This window comes from Saccostrea cucullata, unplaced genomic scaffold, assembly GCF_032062105.1.
Source record: "Saccostrea cucullata isolate Sc308-1 unplaced genomic scaffold, CSIRO_AGI_Scuc_v1 ctg1130, whole genome shotgun sequence".
Taxonomy (NCBI): domain Eukaryota; kingdom Metazoa; phylum Mollusca; class Bivalvia; order Ostreida; family Ostreidae; genus Saccostrea; species Saccostrea cuccullata.
In genome coordinates this window covers 755,260-775,155 of record NW_026937409.1, presented here as the reverse complement: position 1 = coordinate 775,155, position 19,896 = coordinate 755,260, and the positions used below count along the sequence as shown (strand labels likewise).

The 19,896-nt window shown below is 33.9% G+C and overlaps 2 protein-coding genes across 2 annotated transcripts; one reads left to right on the top strand and one right to left on the bottom strand.

Moving 5' to 3' along the window:
- Positions 1–2,869: 2,869 nt before the first annotated feature.
- On the bottom strand, positions 2,870–7,481 carry LOC134248174 (uncharacterized). The gene is made up of 3 exons (XM_062730599.1): positions 6,680–7,481; positions 6,081–6,309; positions 2,870–5,133 (listed from the first exon to the last, which is right to left on the bottom strand). The coding sequence occupies exons 1-3, from the start codon at positions 7,479–7,481 to the stop codon at positions 4,137–4,139; spliced, it is 2,028 nt and encodes a 675-aa protein (XP_062586583.1). The 3' UTR covers positions 2,870–4,136.
- Positions 7,482–13,390: 5,909 nt separating this feature from the next.
- On the top strand, positions 13,391–16,583 carry LOC134248147 (uncharacterized). The gene is made up of 3 exons (XM_062730557.1): positions 13,391–13,882; positions 15,742–15,863; positions 16,302–16,583. The coding sequence occupies exons 1-3, from the start codon at positions 13,822–13,824 to the stop codon at positions 16,566–16,568; spliced, it is 450 nt and encodes a 149-aa protein (XP_062586541.1). The 5' UTR covers positions 13,391–13,821; the 3' UTR covers positions 16,569–16,583.
- Positions 16,584–19,896: the final 3,313 nt, after the last annotated feature.

Sequence of the window (19,896 nt, the reverse complement as noted above, 5' to 3'; positions counted from 1 at the left end):
ACACACAAAAAAAAAAACAATAACAGATTTCTTTCAGAAAGTCATGTAAAATGAAATATAAGAAAAGGGAATCCATGTGACTTAAAACTTCCCAAGTTTTTTAAACTTGTTGAAATTGTGGATTTGGATACCTGTGAGAATAACTGGTCGCAATTTTTTATTCATTGGTTTGAAACCTGGAATAAGTGGCCACCTGTCTTATGTGGCCAATTTGTCATTCTCCCACAAGTGGCCTCTTAAAACAGGTTTGACTGTACACACAAGTACTATAAAGTTGATAGTAAAAAGATGTTTGAGTTTCTGAACAACAATGTATTGGAATTTCCATGGGTACATGTACAAATTGCGCCCCATTATTAGCAGATCTACAACTGTATATTTTTGTATTCATAGGAGGCAGAATTTGTCAAAAATAATTTAAGTTCAGCTTTCATTCCTTGAATTAAACACTCGTCTGACAACATTGAGCTTGTTTTTTGCCAAATAACACAAGACATGTTTGTTCCAAAAATACATGTATGTCATTTACTATGAAATGACAACATATAATATAATACATAAAACTGAATAAAAAAGACTGGGAGACAATGTAACCTTAAAACACAATTCCTGAGAAAAATTATAAAACAATTATGCAATAACAATTGGTCTCCCAGTATAAGACTATTACATAACATATATAATTTGGCAAAATAGGTGGCCTCCAAAATATGGCCTTAAACATATGAATTGGCTCAAAATTCCATTATTAGGCCTAAATAGGATATGACTAACAATATAATACACATATAAAAAGGAATTAATTACAATGAAAAACATAGACATATGAGGTTGAGGTGGCCTAATGTACAGTTAAAGTCTGTTTGGGGATGGAGGTGGGTAATCCAGAAAATATTTCAGCAAATGTTTGGCCGTCTTGTCTTTACAATAGCAGTAGATATAATGATGCTAGTTCTCTTATCTCAAAAGGATAAAATTACCGGGGGGTCCCCACGGCTTTACAGATAATGAGGCACAAAGTGGGGAATTACAATTGAACATAAAATACATGAAACTTAACTTAAAACAATTTTACTAGCATAAAATATCATGTTGTTTAAAGTCATCATTTCGTAAACTCTATGATCGATACATGCAATGACCTTGTCAGCAAAAAATTTATCGTTGAGTCATATGTGCTGGATTTGAATGGCATTTTATTTATGGGTGCGTAGTTTGAAGTTTTGGGGTAAACCTATTCCCTATTAACAGCAATCTCTTTCAGATCAAAAATTGAATCAATGTCTCATCTTGGGATTTAAACTTCTAGATCATTAATTTTATCTGAGATTTTGCTTTACTTAAAGACAACATTCGTTGAGTCAAGCTTTGTAATCTCTGATTACCTACTAGCATGTTATCATTAACTCAGTCAATTCATATGCTAAATACCATTCAAAAATATTATCTGAGTTAAAAAAAAACCCCGTTAATTTTAACACACATGACCTGTAAAGTACCATTTTCTATTTTGTTTGAGAGAAATTAAAGTTGATTTGACTTCTACAGTACTACGTACTGTACTTCTACAGGTTAACTTCGCTACATAACTTCACCAACCTTGTCTTTTAAACTCCACTATACACACAATCAAAGACATTTAATTGAATATTGCAGCCCATGATATTTTTGCTTTCTCTGCCTTTTCAATACCATTATCCTGAGACTGTCTTCCAGACAGCTCTGAGAATTGAAAACACCAATTGTAACTTTACTAATTTATTGAGAAACAAGATCATAATAATACAACACACACAATGTTGGATGAAAATGGCCGCAAATTTTGTAGGAGTCAAGGGAGACAACTAGGATACCATTTAAACAAACGGGCAAACTAGTGGCCTCGCTTAGATGCGAGTGCCATGGAACCCCATGCCTGACACACGCATGATGGCTAGGCACACAAGCTGCACAGCTTTTACACCCTGCCTCTGGCTTGCTACCTGGTTTAGAATTTTAACACCAACCAGCCTGTAGCCTCTCCTACTTTTATATAGGTAGAGGGGGTCTGAGCACTGAAATGCTGCAGATCCCAAGCAATTTACATTTATTCTACACATTTCCTCAATGGCATTTAACTTCCATGTTAAAACACAGCCATGATACCCCCCTCATGCTTTGATGCAGATGGGCAGAGACAAACAGGTTAAGCATGTACTCTTGTTTACCTTAATGTTTCCCTGACTCCTCCCCCTTAATGAATGCGACATGGAATTTATTATTCTTTTTTAAATTAAGAGAAGAAAAAACTATATTGATATGCTTAATGTAAAGTCCACTTTTTTTTTTTTTTTTTTAAAGAAAAAATCCCAGCTTCTTCCTGAATTAATAGGCATTGGTTGTGAATCTGCCACAATAATCACTTGAGAAGTCCTAAGTATTGAAAGAACAAGCTTAGCTTGATTGAGTCCACAGCATGAAATCAACCTAAAAATATAAAATACTTGGCACAGATTAAGTGATCAAAGAAAAAACAGTTACATGATAATATATATATATATTTATATACATTTTTTTTTTTTAAATTTGGGAGTGGTGGGTGGGTAACTTTTACTAATGACCAAATGGCTGAGATGTTAAAGAGGAAGAGGAAGTTGCTATAATAGATAACTCATCCTGATGCTGACTTTCCCATGAACTAGATAACTTGTACCAAGTTGTGTCTTATGTTTAATGCTATCCAAACAATTAAATGAGATTATCTCATATTCATTTCAATAATCTATATTAATTGAATATTGCAGCCCATGATATTTTTGCTTTCTCTGCCTTTTCAATACCATTATCCTGAGACTGTCTTCCAGACAGCTCTGAGAATTGAAAACACCAATTGTAACTTTACTAATTTATTGAGAAACAAGATCATAATAATACAACACACACAATGTTGGATGAAAATGGCCGCAAATTTTGTAGGAGTCAAGGGAGACAACTAGGATACCATTTAAACAAACGGGCAAACTAGTGGCCTCGCTTAGATGCGAGTGCCATGGAACCCCATGCCTGACACACGCATGATGGCTAGGCACACAAGCTGCACAGCTTTTACACCCTGCCTCTGGCTTGCTACCTGGTTTAGAATTTTAACACAAACCAGCCTGTAGCCTCTCCTACTTTTATATAGGTAGAGGGGGTCTGAGCACTGAAATGCTGCAGATCCCAAGCAATTTACATTTATTCTACACATTTCCTCAATGGCATTTAACTTCCATGTTAAAACACAGCCATGATACCCCCCTCATGCTTTGATGCAGATGGGCAGAGACAAACAGGTTAAGCGTGTACAAGGCTGATGTCTCCCTTGACCTTGCCACTAACATCGATATGATGTTCCCCACAACAATTTGCACCAAAATTAATATTTATATATATAGCAATCCTAAACTAGGAAATTACAGGTCATCACAACTGAAATCTGACTAAATAAACAAAGGGCATTACTGAGGAGGGAAAATTTTGCCCTTTCCCCCTAAAATGAATTCCAAACCACCCTGAATATTATTTAAATAAGCCTTATTCCCCCTTTCCGATAAATGAGTTCCATCATATCTAAATAAACTGCTTTGATGAACGTTGATATTTTTGTCATGAAAAATGCAAGCCCCATTAACTTCAGATGTAATGAATTTTCTAATGGCTTTATTCACCTTACGCCGTTTTAGATCAATCTTAGCCCCACCCTTGCCAAGAGGTGCACCATGCCAATAAAGGCGGGGAAGCATTGTTGACCAAATAAGCAAAGTCTTAGGAAGCAATACATTATAACGATACAAACTACATTGAATTTCATGTGAAAATCTAAGTGCAGTATTGCCAGCCGTAGTTAGATCATTTGACCCTGCGTGAATGACTAGTACATCTGGATGTGGTTGGTGTTTGAGTTCATCTGTTAACACTTTGTCAAGATCTTCCCATTTCAGCCCTCTAATTCCCTTCCAAGTGATGTCCATCCCAAGATTAAGATTCTTTCCACCCGGTCTCCTCCCTGCCTCCTCACCAGCCCAATAAGGTATTGAAGATCCCACTATCCAAATCGTCTTGAAACCTGGAATACTTTGGCAAAATTAGCCTGTATTCCATTTAACAATGCTAACATGTTATAATCTTATGTAGTTTCTGAAAGCTTTTGACTCCCACCGGCCCAAAGATTTTATTTCTGAATCTGGAAACCCCTGTTTTGCAAGATCTGTAGCCCTGCCTATTCTAAAACTATGTGGTCTAAAGTGTCCTTGAATGTTCCTGAATTGAAGAGCTTTTTGAAGCACATAGTTGAATTGGTATCTTGTTACAACCTTATTGTCGACATGAATAAAGCATAAAAGGGAACCATCATTAGGGCGCAGCTGCAAAAACCTGAGTGCCCACTGTACTGGGCAAATATCCGAATTTAACTGTTTGGAAATATGCAATGTTGTTGTATTTCCCATTTGGTCAGTTTTGGACCTGGGAATTAAGATGCTGACCTTGCTTCTAGTAAACGTGATGTGTGCCCTATGGATATTCAAAACTTCACTTACTCTAAGCAAGCCGTGATATGCAATTGAAAAAAGTGTGGAAAATAAAACTGCCTCGTAAGATGATCTACACACTGACGGCAATGCTGATACTACATGCTCCAAGATAGATACAGTTAATGGGATTCGAGAATCAACAGTGATACCTCTCTTTTTGTTTAGACCCTGCAAGGCTTTTTTGACAATGAATGATTGAGTGTTATCTTGTATGCCTCTTAATTTATGGATATATGATAATGCGCTAATGTACAGTGCAGCTGTTCTATAAGCTGTACCTGAAATAGAAAGGTGGGCAATGAAATTAAGCAAATGATCAACAGGAATGGGGAAATACAATGTGGTCCCACAATTATTCAGGAATTTTTTGAAGTTGGTGAGAGCCCCCTGGTAAGCTTTGTAAGTGTTTGCTGATAGTGAACCCTGTATAAGTCTGTTTGCCTCCCTTGTTAAATTTCCCACATATTCTTGGGAAGCGGTGTTGGCCATGGATCCGCTGCCGGTGCTAGCCGTCGGAATTTGCCCCACTGTGAACGAGAGATAGAATCCGCAATAAAATTTGATTTTGAAGGTATGTGTTTTGCTTTAATCAAAATATTGTGTTTGAGACAAGTGAGAACTAGTTTTCTTACAATTTTCATGACCCTTTGTGACTTTGATGTCGAGTTTATGACATGTACCACTGCCATATTGTCAATGTTAAACAAAATTTTATTGTTGGAAAATTGATGTTTCCACAATTCAATAGCTATATGGACCGGGAAAAACTCTAAAAAGGTCATGTCACGGGTTATGCCTTGTACGAACCAGGAAATGGGCCATTGCGCATATGTCCACTTGCCTGCAAAATATATACCAAAGCCCCCCTTCTCTCCCCCTGCGCTATCAGTGTAGAGTTGTAGAGTCTCATTATTCACCCATACACCTTCTGTAATGACTGAAATGCCATTAAATGATTGGAGGAAGTCAAGCCAGACTTTGAGGTCTGCTTTCATTTCTAACGTTACGCGGGTATGGTGATGAGGTTTGTTTAGGCCAATTGTTGCATCAATCAAACGTCGACAGAAAGCCCTACCTGGAGCTATAACTCTACATGCAAAATTTAACAAACCCAATAAAGACTGAAGTTGCTTAAGAGTAACCTTCTTAAGTGCCATAATGTCGAGAATCTTTTGTTTGATTTCATCAATTTTTACCAACGGTAACCTCATGATCATTTCCATCGTATCAAACTCAATGCCCAAGAACGTAAGAACCTGCGTTGGATATACTGTTTTGTCTTTTGCAATAGGGACCCCCAGATCGTTGAACAGATAAAGAAAAGTGTCCAACATATTTTTACAAATGGGAAGTTCTTTGCCACAGAAAAGAAAGTCATCTAGATAATGCAGGATTGAGGCATTTTTTGAGCAATCCTGTATAAGCCAATGCAGAAAGCAAGCAAATCTGTCCCAAATTGCACAACTTATTTTACAACCGAAAGGTAGCATCTTGTCATAATAAAAACCATCATTGAAGTGAAAACCTAACAAGTCGAAATCAGTGCTGTTCACTGGTAGCAACCTAAAGGCTGATTTAATGTCTGACTTTGCCAGAAATGCCCCCCGACCTAATTTTGCAATAATGGCGGCAGCATCATCTATGGTTGAATAGGTAACTGAGCTCTGTTCTGAGTCAATGAAATCATTTATTGAAGCAGATTCTGGATATGATAAATGGTGAATGAGGCGGTAATCACCGTCTTTTTTAGGTACAAGGCCTAAAGGAGAAACTTGTAATGTTGGAAAAGGTGGTTCTATGAAAGGACCCGCAACCCTCCCCAATGAGACTTCTTTGTAAATCTTTTGCTCTGCAACTGGATATTGTTTGTCTAAACTTGTAAGATTCTTAGAAAATCTGGGTGATCTAGGGCCAAAATACTGTAATTTGAAACCATGTTCAAAACCTTCCCTTAAAAATTTATGATCAGAATAATTTTGTGTATGTAAAAAAATTTTATCTAGTTTAATTGGGGTCCTGCCCAGTTTATACAGCTGCCTTGTTGGAACAGGTTGTGGCCGGATGCTTTCCTCCGCACCTCCTACAGACGTGCTTGAATCTGCATCTGGGGAAGAAATTGCACTTTTTACCCTGATTGAAATGATAGCAATACTGGGTAGCAGCGGATGTGCTGCTCTCATCTAAATTTTGTTTAGCATTGTTGAAGTGATTCTGACTGCCAAAAGAATTTGAACTTTGGTTGGTCACATACAGTAGCCAAAATTCTTGACTTATAACCCCCCAGGAGGATTCGGGATTGCTAGCTTTGCGTAGCCGATATTGTTCATCGTATTTGAACCAGCCCTGTGATCTAGAGGCAGCTAGTCTGATATCTCTCATGTATTTTAAAAACTCTTGGGCCCTAGTGCGATATTTCTCTAACATAACACTCATGTAAATCATTAAAGCATTTGTCCATTTTTCAATTGTCAAATATGAACCAACCTTTGACCGGACAATACAAAATTTCCCGTCTCTAATTTTAATTTCCCCTTGTCCTCCCAAACTATCATTAATCTCTTTGGCTGATTTTAACAGCAGACCTAACTCAATAAACTGTCCATCCCAAATTTTTTGTTTTAACTTCAAAGGAATGTGTTGACCTACATTATCGAAACAGCTAAGTTCTGGGACAGGAGTGAAATCAGAAAGATTTACATCAAGGGAGAAATCTGAATCAACATTACCCATGATTGGTGGTGTGAATTCCCCCAAGTCACTGTCGGGTGAAGCATCACTCCCTGCAGTCTCTGGTTCGGCATGGTGGGGGGGATGATCATTCCTGGCTCCAGACCTTTGCTGCCTGGGAGCATGGCGAGGCTTTTTGTGTCCTCTGCCCCTGGATGGCGACACCATCTCCCCTCTGATATCCCTCTTCCTTTTAGGTGGCATGATGGTTAGGATTGGACAGGATTTTTGTTTGTAACTTTTACTAATGACCAAATGGCTGAGATGTTAAAGAGGAAGAGGAAGTTGCTATAATAGATAACTCATCCTGATGCTGACTTTCCCATGAACTAGATAACTTGTACCAAGTTGTGTCTTATGTTTAATGCTATCCAAACAATTAAATGAGATTATCTCATATTCATTTCAATAATCTATATTATTTATAATCAAATTAAACAACCCCGCAATGTTTTGCAGGTATTTCATTTAAAAAAAACTCTGGGTCGCTAAGTACAAAACCATATTAGAGGCTGTACTTTATCTTGTTATTGGTAAAATAGTGCAATTACAAAAGCACAATGGTGTAATGAAATTGGAATGAATAACAATATCACAATTACATTGCACTTATTTGCTAAAGCTTGAAAAAATATGAATAATTTTTTGTCTGCTAAGCTAAGCATTCATTTCGTGACTTGAGGATTGCTGGATATATGAGTACTCATCTGAATTATACCTCTCTAAAAATCCTAGATATATGTCACCTGAATACTGTACGAAATTTCAACCGGTTTACAATATATACTAGAATCATTCATATTTTAATGTTTGTCCTTGTAAATCTGAAATAAAGGTTATAGCGGTACTTTACAATTATACCTTATAATTCTTTTGTAGTATGCTTTTCACAAGATACGATACACTAAAGATTTCAGTAAACCATTAGGGAAAAGTATTCCAAATATAATCTAAATGCATGTTACAGCATATTCGTTTTCTTATATTATAATTTACTAATATTTGTAAATCATTTTTAAATTAATGTTATTATTTACATATATATTTATATTTTATTTTTTTTTTAAAAGTTAATTGTCGATAATTTGCAGGCATATGGCAGGAAAACGATAAAAACCGAGTGTTTTTTTTGTTTTTTTTGTTTTTTTGTTTTTTTCTTTTTTGGAAATATTGAATGCCCAATTGTACTTGATGACAGATACCGCTTATAAATTTATCTCTCAGTGCAAAATCTCAAAATAAAAGAAAAACATTTAATCTCTACCACTGATTCATTGGCTATTATCGATGAGTAATATGTTTTCGAACCTGGTTGACGTACAGTAAGTGTAAATGGATAGAATGATTTGCTGTTGTTATTCAGTTTGAAATCTTTATGTTCACTTATTAAAATCAAAATAAAATATTTTTTTTTTTTAAATTTGCACAATTTATTTTAATTTGAATATCTCAAATCAATAATGCCTTCTTTTTATTTTAATTTTTTTTTAATGTCATAGAACAACTTGTGCACAAATCAGAATTGAGAAAGTAATTGCAGTCTTTGAACAATGTAAAAGTATTTTCGGAGCCGTACAAACATTTTTGAAGAAATCCCGGGGAAATTGAGATCCAGCAAAACAGTAACTTTCTCTTCTCTTAAAGTTGAATCGCTTGTGATAGTGTATACAACTGCACTTATATTTAAACGTTAAAGGTAAAGAAAACGAACAGTGATAGATCTAAAAATAAACAATAAAAATATATAAAAGGGTGATAAAACACGGACCCCTGGAAATTTCAGTGGTAGGATCAGGAGCCTAGGAGGAGTAAGCATCCCATATTGACTGTTCACAATCGCCGTGAGCCCTATGTATAGATAAAAATTTCAATAAAAATAAAACTCGTAAATCTACTTACTTGGTCATTGGTCATTTGCAAAATTATTTTGTTAAAACACATTCTGATTGCACGCACAGGTATTCTGAAGTTGACATCAAAAAGATGCTTGAGTTTCTGATTGACAATATCTATGTTGTGTTTGGAGACCAGGTCTTCCAGTAATCTATTGGAATTCCAATGGGTACCAATTGCACTCTGTTATTAGCAGACCTACTTTTATATTCATATGAAGCAGAATTTGTGCAAAATCTTATGCGTGAAAAGAAGAAAACACTTGCTGTGGCCTTCAACTCAACATTTAGAAATATCGACGACGTACTGTCAATTAACACTGGTAATTTCCATTCCTACGTCGATACTATATATCCTAGTGAGCTTGAGATAATAGATACCACAGATTCTGACACATATGTTTCATACTTGGATATTTCATTAGGAAAAGACGTTAATGGTAATCTAACAACGAAGTTCTATGATAAACGTGATGACTTTAACTTTTCTATCATCAACTTCCTTTACTTATGCAGCAATATACCTTCATCATCTGCGTACAGCGTTTATACATGTATATATCTCAATTGATTCGATACGCAAGAGCATGCTCTATGTATGAACAATTTCTACAACGAGGTAAATTATTGACAAACAAGTTGATGAAACAAGAATAACAGCAGTCTCGTTCAAAGTCATTATTTCGTAAGTTCTTTGGTCGATACAATGACCGTGTCAACGAATACAATTTATCATTGAGTCAAATCGTGACTGACGTTTTTCATACTTATTGTTAGTCCATTATTTATACACTGAATTGAAGACGGATTTTTCCGTTATTTCACGATCATAACAAAGAGCACATGGCGGGTGTGACCGATCAGCAGAGGATGCTCACTCCTCCATGGCATCTGATGCCACCCCGATGTTTTGGAGGTCCGAGTTTGCTCTGCCCCTATTTTGTATTGTTTTATGGACTTTGATATTGAATGCTGTTCGTTATCTCCATATCCTTCACAGATCGAGTAGACGGAACTATCCGTAGTCAATTCAAAATGAAAACAAAGGCTCACTGGTATGAAACATGTCAGCCAAAATAAACTGGCAATTGATAGAATATTTATTTAATATACCTGAATAGGATCTGATTGTTCAAGGAAGGTTGTCATTGAATATCTACTCGTAAATATGCATGGCCTGATAAGCAAATAAGATAATTATTGAAGCATATTAACATAAACACATTACCATGTTCTAACAAAGTTTGAAAATATACGAGAACTGCAGAATAAATCTTCTAGCCATCCTTTAACTCTATGGTTCGTATCACACTTAAAGCTGAACACGATTCATAAAAAAAAAATTGTATGCCATATTTGTTCGATCTCTCGCTATTTCTGCGGGCCCCTATAAATAGAGCCGGTCACTTACTCGGTGTTCAGTGTAATGAATTGTCACCGATGAACATGGACGTATGCTATACACGCTCGGTAGCGACAAAAATAACAGTGTACATGTACTTCTTCCAATGCAGGAAAGTAAGATACCAAAGACATTAACAACAGTTGCACAGGTCAGTGTAGTATAATTGTAATAAATTTTAAACAAAGGTAATACAAGATAACCAGCACGAACACGGGTCGCCTTTCCACGCCGATACCCTTGACAATACAGCAATCAGTGTAACGAATGCGAAGAATATACCCTGGTGTTGATGTGTCACAGAATGATAACGAAAATGGCGTATGTCTATTTACGAGTCGTGTTCAGCTTTAAGAGTTTTAAATTAAAAATAGATGAATTAAATAAAGTTCACAAAAGAGTCATTATAGAAGTCGGTCCACACATTTTGTTTTATTTTCATTTGACTAGGAAGTTAAAGATGTCTTGTCATGTATTGTCATGAATAAAGGGATGATCGACCTTTTTTGCAAAAAAAAAAAAAAATCTTTTTACTTTTTTGTATTTAAATTTAAACATGTAAGCAATTTACGCGGATTTTGTTTGATTTCCATTCAAATCCTTAATGATTTTTTTTTATTTCAAATTGGAATTGGAAATCTACAGTAAATGGAACCTATATATATTATATTTGTTCTTTAATATGATAAACAATGCTTTCTTTATAGTTTGATCTGTCCCATTATTTAATTAATTTTGAAGTATGTAATTATTTTCCTTTTTGAATAAAGGAACAATGATGAATTAAATTATTTCACCCATTAAAACGAAACCGCTGTATTTCATCCTGCTGGGAATTCGATTCCGATATCGATATTAAGATCTCCATTTTTCCATTATAATGAATGTCAAGTGGTCTTAACTAGGATAATGTTCGTCTTCTGAAACGTTTCATATCTTGATATAGAGGGATTTGAGAGAAAAATACTGAGACGGCCCGCCGTCTGAACAAATCTTCGCTGCAGGAAGCTGCTTGTTTACAACCCTGTGTAAACAGTTTCGCGGTGAAAAAAGTTTCTTTGAAGATCTACACAGTAAACAAAGGTAACTGAGAGGGGTTTTTTTGTTATGTAATGTTTTTTATTTTTGCTTTGCAACTCGATTTTTATTGTAAGAATAATTAAGCTTGTATATGCTGCTTTATTTAAAAAAAAATTTAAAAAGATAATTAAATTTAGTTTTGTGAAAGGGAAATTTTTACGTTGAATTATTAAGCATCTTGATTTCTGCTGAAATCGCATATTTTTCACGACGGACTTTTTCATGGTTTGTGTGTTAGGCATGTGTGTATTTTGTTAAGAATTGCAAAGAAAAAGATTGATCTTTAATCTTTTCTAGACTTTATTTGGGAAAATGTATTGTGTTGTATTGAACACTGACATGTATTTGATTAAAACTTTTAGTTTATACTGATTGATTGTAAAATGTTGAACATCCTTCTCGAGAATTTTTCACTCATATTGAGATGTCACGACTTGCCGGTGGATAGCTACAAATTTTGTCCTATGCTCGGCTATTGATCATGAGCATGGAGGGATTTTTTCGTGCCTGCACCTACTTGCGATACGGGACTTTGGGTTATACGGTCTCATCCGAAGGACCGGTCTCTACGTCCCACATTGGGATTCGAAACCGCGACGTAAGGATTGACTTCTTACTTCGCGACTCTAGAGCAGACGCTCTAACCACTGCGCCACGCGGGCAACGTTTGGTTGATAAAACATTTCTGGTTTATAAAACGTGTTACCTTTTGGTTTTTAAAATGTGTTACTTTTTGGTTTTTAAAATGTGTTACCTTTTTCATGTCTTTCTTTGTGTATTGGCTATTAGTGAAATCATAAAATCATGCAGTTTTTACATACTCTGAAAAGTGATTTGGTATAGATACAATACAAAATCTATGAGCGCAACGTTAATTCAGTGGATGGGTATCATTTGAAGCTCATGACCCTCGTCTCTTTTACAGCGTCATAGAACTGTATGTCACCCAGAAAAAATATATATATAAAATATATATATATATATATATATATATATATATATATATATATATATATATATATATATATATATATATTCCATATATATATATATTTATATATATAATTATTTTCTTCTTTGAACTTTTTTTTCAAAGAAAAATTTACCACTCCTCTGGGTTAAGTAATACCTGACTTATTGGATCTATAACATGAATGTGGATTTCTACCAGGTGTTATGAATTGCCTCCTGAATGTACATTAACACATTTCTTCTTGCACGTTTGCCGATATTATTTTCAAACTAGAGCAAAAACCTTTACTCTTCACCTTGAACAAATACTTTGATATATGGATTGTTTTTAACAAGCATTGACATACCAGATGGTTATGCAAACACAAATCTATTTTTGAAATATACATTCAATCTCGGTATTGAGTTAAGATATTGACGGCAGAGACGTAAGTGTTATACGAATACTCTAGGCCTTATGTTTACATACTCCAATTTTTTATTCAGAAATTTCTGTAAAGAGTAGATGAGTTAAATCGTTTTATAGCTTCTTTGAAGTTCATACCAAAAACACTTTGAGTGATACAATGGATTTTAAAAAAAATTTACTACGACTCAATAATAAAGATAAATATTTGAAATGTAATTAAAAAGTAAATAATTATCCAATTTATACAACATTACTTCCATTTTCCCAGGGGGAGAATTTGACGTTAGGTTACGATTCAATAAAGATAAATATTTGAAATATAATCAAAAAATAAATATTCATCCGATTTATGCAACATTGCTTCCATTTTCCTAGGGGAGAATATGACATGCTTAGACTGGACATCTCATCTCATTAAACAGTGGACTTAGGAGGGGATTTTACACGTGATCTGGAGACTTGATATCTAATTCAGAGAATGTTTGAAGGAAAGAAATGAGACATCCTGCCGTCTGCGCAAAAGCATTCGATTTCATTTCACCAAGGATATCGTAGAGAAGAAAGTCAGAAGGAGAAACACTGTAAACATCGTATACCGGAGATACACATGGTTTAGTCTTATTTATGGATAAAGGTAAATCGGGAAGAATATTCCAATGATTCGTAGAGAATTACAGAAGAGATGAGGAATAAAAATCAACAGAATTTATTTTGTGTCTGAGATAGCAGAAGAAGTTTATTTGTTGCTTAATCGTGTAAAGTGGGAAATCTACAATCGCCTGTCATTGTATGGAAACTTACCTTCCACCGTTGTGTTCTTGGAAGTTCTGTAGATTAATCTGTCTTTTATGTGAGTATATTTTTACAAGTATTTTGTTTTTGTTCTGTGATAATTGCTTCTGTCTCTTTTTAGTCAGGTGTAGTGATTTTTGCATCCAAACTTTGTAATTGTTGTGATGAATTTTGTGATACCACTATTTATCATGTTTATGCTGCAGGATGAATTTTTTTAAATGAAATAATCAATATAGAAATGTATAAAACATGTTAGTGATTCGAGCATACATCAAACAAAAAGGTTTTTTGTAATACTAGAGCAAAATAAAAAAAAATTGAAACTGTATAATAGACTCAAATTAATTCTTCAACCAACATCATATTCTTGCTTCTTAAACACGTTAATGTAAACATAGATAGTAGTTGTAATAAATAGAGAATAAATTGTGCTAGTAAGCTTAATTAACAAGTAAATAACGACATCAAGAGAAAAGCAATAACAAATTGCATTATAGTCAGCGCAATACACACGGCTTTACACTGTTAACAAACATTAATTTGTACTATTGTTAAGGATTCATAATATTTATTATTAGGTTGTACTCTAATCTTATATTATTTTCTTTTCATTTTCATTTTAAAAAGGTAAGTGTTCCCTTTAATTTCAAATCTCAATATAATCATGTTTCCTACTTTCCTATGAATCATGTTCCAGTGAAAAAAAAAATGAAGGCATTGAATAGCTTGGTATAGCCCATTCAGAGCCGCCATACACTGAACAAACTTGAATCTTCACTTTGAAAGGAAACTCTCATATACATTGTGATACATCTGGCAAAAAAAGTTCTTTTTTCAAATTTGACAACATTTTAATTTTACTGTTATCCTATTGCTCACCCATGTAAAGGACAAGGTCTTTATATGAGCAAACTTGTTTTACCAATTATCCTATTGATGCATTTTGCTAAGTTACCGATGAATCCGGAAAGGCCGAAATCAGTAAATAATTTATAGGTAGACTTTAATTTGGTCTAGAATCAGGAATTTTCAAGTACTGGTATTTACATAGTATCATTTATCAAAATTTCCATGAATAATAAGTATAGGCTTATGCTTTTGATGTTCTCTAATATCTGGAATCTAGTAATCATTACCACTGAATCACGTTATTCATAGAAACCATTTAAAATATCTGCCCACTGTATTTATGGATTTTACGTATTTTTCAATGTGTAATGAGGATCATTCTTTTAGATTTGTGCTCTCTTGTTTGTAAAGAAAATGAAATTGAATTCAAGTACTGCAGACGTATTTTCCCCACTAGGTCATGTTGCAGCAGATTTGTATTTTCTCTAAAGTTCGCAGGTAACGAAATTTCTTGGAACAGTGTACTATTAGAATTGTAAAAAGTATACACCGTTATCAAATTATCACACCTTTCATTAAATGTTTTGCAACTGCCATGCATATCCTTACATTGTAAATTTACGATTACTGTTTTATACAAGCATAGAAAGTATGCGTTGCAGAGCAGTCACAAGTTTTTTCATACTGTTAAATCAAATATATTTGAGGGGGGCAAATTTTCATGGTATTAGGAAAAAAATATGGGTTCGTGGGGAATTAATTTCGTGGATGAAAAATTATTGACTAGAAACATCTGTAAAAAAAATTACATTTCATGGAGGACTTAATTTTGTGGGTCTTTTCATACCTCAAAAACCACGGAAATTAACCCCCCATGAAAATTAATGATTTACAGTATCACATTAAGAGGCATTGAAAACATAATTTGATCTTTTTCTTTACATAAAACTTCAATTTCGAAATTCATATGCAAATTCATCTTCATTTTTCATTTCAATAAATGATATTTGTTGTTCAGTGAAAATTGGATACATTATTCAAGACCCTTCAATGACTTTTTTTCAGGTCTACTTTGTAGAAACATTCGTTGTCTTGAGTGCTGGAAATGTATTGGGGAGGAATGTAAAAGTGAAGAATTCGAAGAGTATTCAGAGAAAGTTACCTGTGGCAAGGAAGATTCTTGTATGGTAATAATATCTTATTTCTGTCGTGTATATTACTAATTGATTTCAAATAAATAAGACTGACTCTAAAAAGAAATCCACCCATTTATTCTCTTAAAAACCATATGTATGGTACACGAGATACATATATACATATTCATATTAATCATTGGAGAGCAGATATTACAGGACAGACAGTGTCGAAAATTTAGATGATAAATATACACAATTTTCTTAAGAATGCTGGATCAGTTCTTGTCATCAAATTACAGAATTTTATAATATTTGAATGAACATAGTATTTCTGCAACAGAAAGAACTATATACATGTATGTCAATTCGATCATCTCTTCCAGTGATCACTACAATTTAATTATAATACGTGATGCCTAATTTAATATGGACTTGGCAGGAGAAATATGAAAAAAGAACTGTTCATTGACCTTTAATATTCTTTTACAGAAAGTTGTGTATGAAATGATAGACTACAACTCAAATGCCAAATACGAGTCTGTTGTGAGAATGTGTTCGAAAAGTCCCTGCGTTCCAGCCACAGAGGAGACCTTTAATGCATGTCGAAGGAAAATTCGATCTTACAGATATTACGGATGTTCAATACGATCATGTTGTAATTCAGACTTATGTAATGCTGCACCAAAAGTGTTTTGTTGGAATTCCACAATCTATTTTTATTTATTAACAATGTTGGTTTTGATTGATAAAATTTGACATGTGGTGCAAGTATTGATTATGCTTTTTATTATGAATGGATAAAATAATAAGACGTAAGTTTCATCATCCATATGTTTCATTACATCCACTGTTTATCTATGATTTCATGGACTTCTGATTAAGTCTTTCTGTTTTATATTTATTCATCCTTGTATACAAGTACTTTGATCACAAAATTATGATTTGATTTTAACATATTTTATTATCTACTTAAACATAAATGGATTGGGCAGCAGGCATAGCCTGTATCAACCCTCTCCACAATTACAATTTATATGCCGTACCTTGAGACATATTCCAAAATTTAGTTTAAATTAAGTTCTGTCCATTTTTAATTGAATTAATACAGAGTGTTATCAGATGAATAACGGTAAAACAATCTCAAATGAATACAACTTCAATTCAGTCTGTACAATCCCTCAGAAAAGGAAAAACAATGTCAAGAATATTTCTGGACAAAAATTGTATTTAAAAAAATTGATCTTGATTTTGCTAAATGTCGAAAGAATAGAATTTCTTCGTTTGGAATGGAGACTATGCGTCGCTTATACTGGTGCGTGTAATGGCGTCCTTTTTGTGTGTTTTAAATAAAATCGAAGGGGAGAAATGCACTAATAAAATAAAAATAGTAGATCTGCTACAAAATTCCGGCTTTGTTAAAGAAGTATTTCTAATTTGTAAATTCATAAATCGGTAACACAATACATTCTATCTATATAATGGGTTCTTTATTGATACCTTTGAAGAACATTTGGTTAATATTTTTATCTTTTCTTTATTTTATTGTTTAGATATAGGATAAACAACTCAAACTACTTTATCTCTTAAATTTGATTTCTTTTACTTTCTTTCTCAGAAGAAATGAAAATTTGATGGAGTAATTCAATCAACTAGAGGACTTTAACATAGTCGCATAAACTGTCTAAAAAATGATCATTTTTAAAAATGCACGAATACACACAATTCAAAATCCGGACATTTTTATTTTTATTAATATTCTTGAAACATTTGATAGGGAGCAGCTCTTTGTTAATCCAATATGTCAGCCATTTTTCTCTGCAGAAATATAAATTATGACAATAACGTCTGTCCATTCGAGAAATGTATCGACAAGCTGTCAGCCATTTTTAAGTTCAAACTTTCCATGGATCGGCATTGTCTAATGTAGCTGTCAATAACCATTTACCTGCTTTGTATCATATCTCTCTGATCTCCCTGCAGATTTTAATCCCCAGAACAGAAACCCTTCTCTGAGATGACAGGCATTTGAAAATGCTATTTCATGAATCCCAAATGTGCTTTCAAATATTGTATGATAAAAAGATAAAAAGCGAATGAGATTAAAGGGCTAGTAATAATTTACATGTACATGTAAAAATCCTTCCTTAAGAAATTTTCTTAGATCGGTTATATTTGTTGTAAACATAATTTGAATCAAACTGTTTTATGACAACAAATAACGCGTGAAGGTGAGAAAAATGAGAACAAATCAGTCAGAGAGTGAAATAAAAACAGCTTCCCCCACTAGATCACAAATTAAAGGCACATTTTACGAGATATATGTTATCAGTTAGCAATAATTGTTCCACTCAATATTCGCCGTACGCGTGGTCTGACACCAGACGTTACAATCATGCAGTGGTGCCGTTATACTTGTAAACAGTGGAATAAGAATTTGTTTAGCATAATGTTTATAGGTAAATGCTCTCAGGAAAGGAATGTTGGGAAAATACACTTGTTAGTGTTTCTGTTATATTATATAGACTACCAAATTACATTTATTACATAGAGAGTCTTGTTTATTCGTTATTGTTAAACGTCCCTCCGAGAAATGTTCAGTTGAACTCATCAGAGCTCGAGCACTGACCACTTCCCGTTGGGGTCATATACAAAGTCAATGAAAAAAAACATGAAGATAACGCAAGATATATAATATTTATTGTTAAGTTAACAATTCGATAACATAAGATATATATGATGTTTTCTGAAAAGCAAACAAGTAGATTTCGTAAGATATTATTATGTAGATCACACAGGTTATATACATGTACGTTTAATATTTTTTTTTATTGTAAATCTAGCAAGTAGATACCTTAAGATATATAGATGCAGTGTTTATATTAAATTAAAAAAAAAATGGATAACGTAAGATATTTAAGGAATCACTGTCTAGTTAGTATAGTATGCCAGGGCATCAACGATAGTGGGAAACATGGGATAATTTGCATAACGGGCAAAGCCCGTTATGTATAATTTATCCCATGTTTCCCATTATCGTTGTTGTCCCTGGCATACTATACTAACTAGACAGTGATTCCTTATATTTCCATTTCATTGTGAAATAAAATTGTAGATTTATACTTCAAAAATGTAGACATAGATTTAAATTACACGAGGACTCCCATGCCAGTTTCAATAGTCTTCGCCCACTGACGTCAAACCAAAGGCAGCTGCACGAGATTTACATGCATATTTGGCCTCCTTAGCGTCAGACAGAGGGACAGATGAGCACGAGATTTACATGCGTATTAGGCCTCCTTACCTATCGACCTGCCTAATTTACATTTCGGTAGAATTATCGAGAAATCAACTCGCTAACTTTCAAGAGGTTATCACAGAGGAAAAAAAATAGAAATGGAAATATATACGTATTATGTTTATTATGAATCTAACGAGTATACGTAGATAAGGTAAGATATTATACACTTATCCACTGGATGTGAGTGGGATAGCTCTTTTATCAAACCCGCGACAGAGAACTATTCTCCGAGGGCTTGCCCGAGGGGAATAGTTCCTGTCAAGGATTTGATAAAAGAGCTATCCCACTCACAATCAGTGGATAAGCGTTTTATTATACTGATGTATAATTTAATTTCTGAGTTTGAATTTCTTTGGAGTAAGATAATTCTGCAAGAATAATCTGAAATCCTGATGACATCACAATGCTACTGAGCTACTGAAGTCATTATGACATCATCAGTTTAAAGAATTATCGCTGGAAATCAAAATTGGCGGCAACAATTGCATGAAAATTTTCCGAGGGTGGATAGCAAAAAGTATACCCCGGGGTATAGTTTTGCTATGCGGTGACTATAAAGAATAGTTATTTTACCTTCTGAACTTTATATAGGAAACATTTTAACAGAAGTATAATAAATACAGTATATGTAATGTTTAATGTGAATAAACGAGTAGATAACGTAAAATATATGAAATGTTTATTGTAAATGCAATCTGTTTTATTCAAGTCGCCAGTATTTTGGGTATGCAATGGCATCGCCTATAGTTGTATAGATTTAAGTATGCTGCCTTGAAGACTACGTCT

Excerpts from the sequence above, each read along its gene's own strand:
- LOC134248174 (XM_062730599.1), bottom strand. The coding sequence starts at position 7,481 with ATGCCACCTAAAAGGAAGAGGGATATCAGAGGGGAGATGGTGTCGCCA. Across the intron at positions 6,310-6,679 it reads TTGCTATCATTTCAATCAGG|GCCTTGTACCTAAAAAAGAC; the intron begins GTAAAAAGTGCA and ends TTTCTCCTTTAG. Across the intron at positions 5,134-6,080 it reads AACAGCACTGATTTCGACTT|CAAAACACATACCTTCAAAA; the intron begins GTTAGGTTTTCA and ends TTTTGATTAAAG.
- LOC134248147 (XM_062730557.1), top strand. The coding sequence starts at position 13,822 with ATGGAAACTTACCTTCCACCGTTGTGTTCTTGGAAGTTCTGTAGATTA. Across the intron at positions 13,883-15,741 it reads TAGATTAATCTGTCTTTTAT|GTCTACTTTGTAGAAACATT; the intron begins GTGAGTATATTT and ends ACTTTTTTTCAG. Across the intron at positions 15,864-16,301 it reads GCAAGGAAGATTCTTGTATG|AAAGTTGTGTATGAAATGAT; the intron begins GTAATAATATCT and ends ATTCTTTTACAG.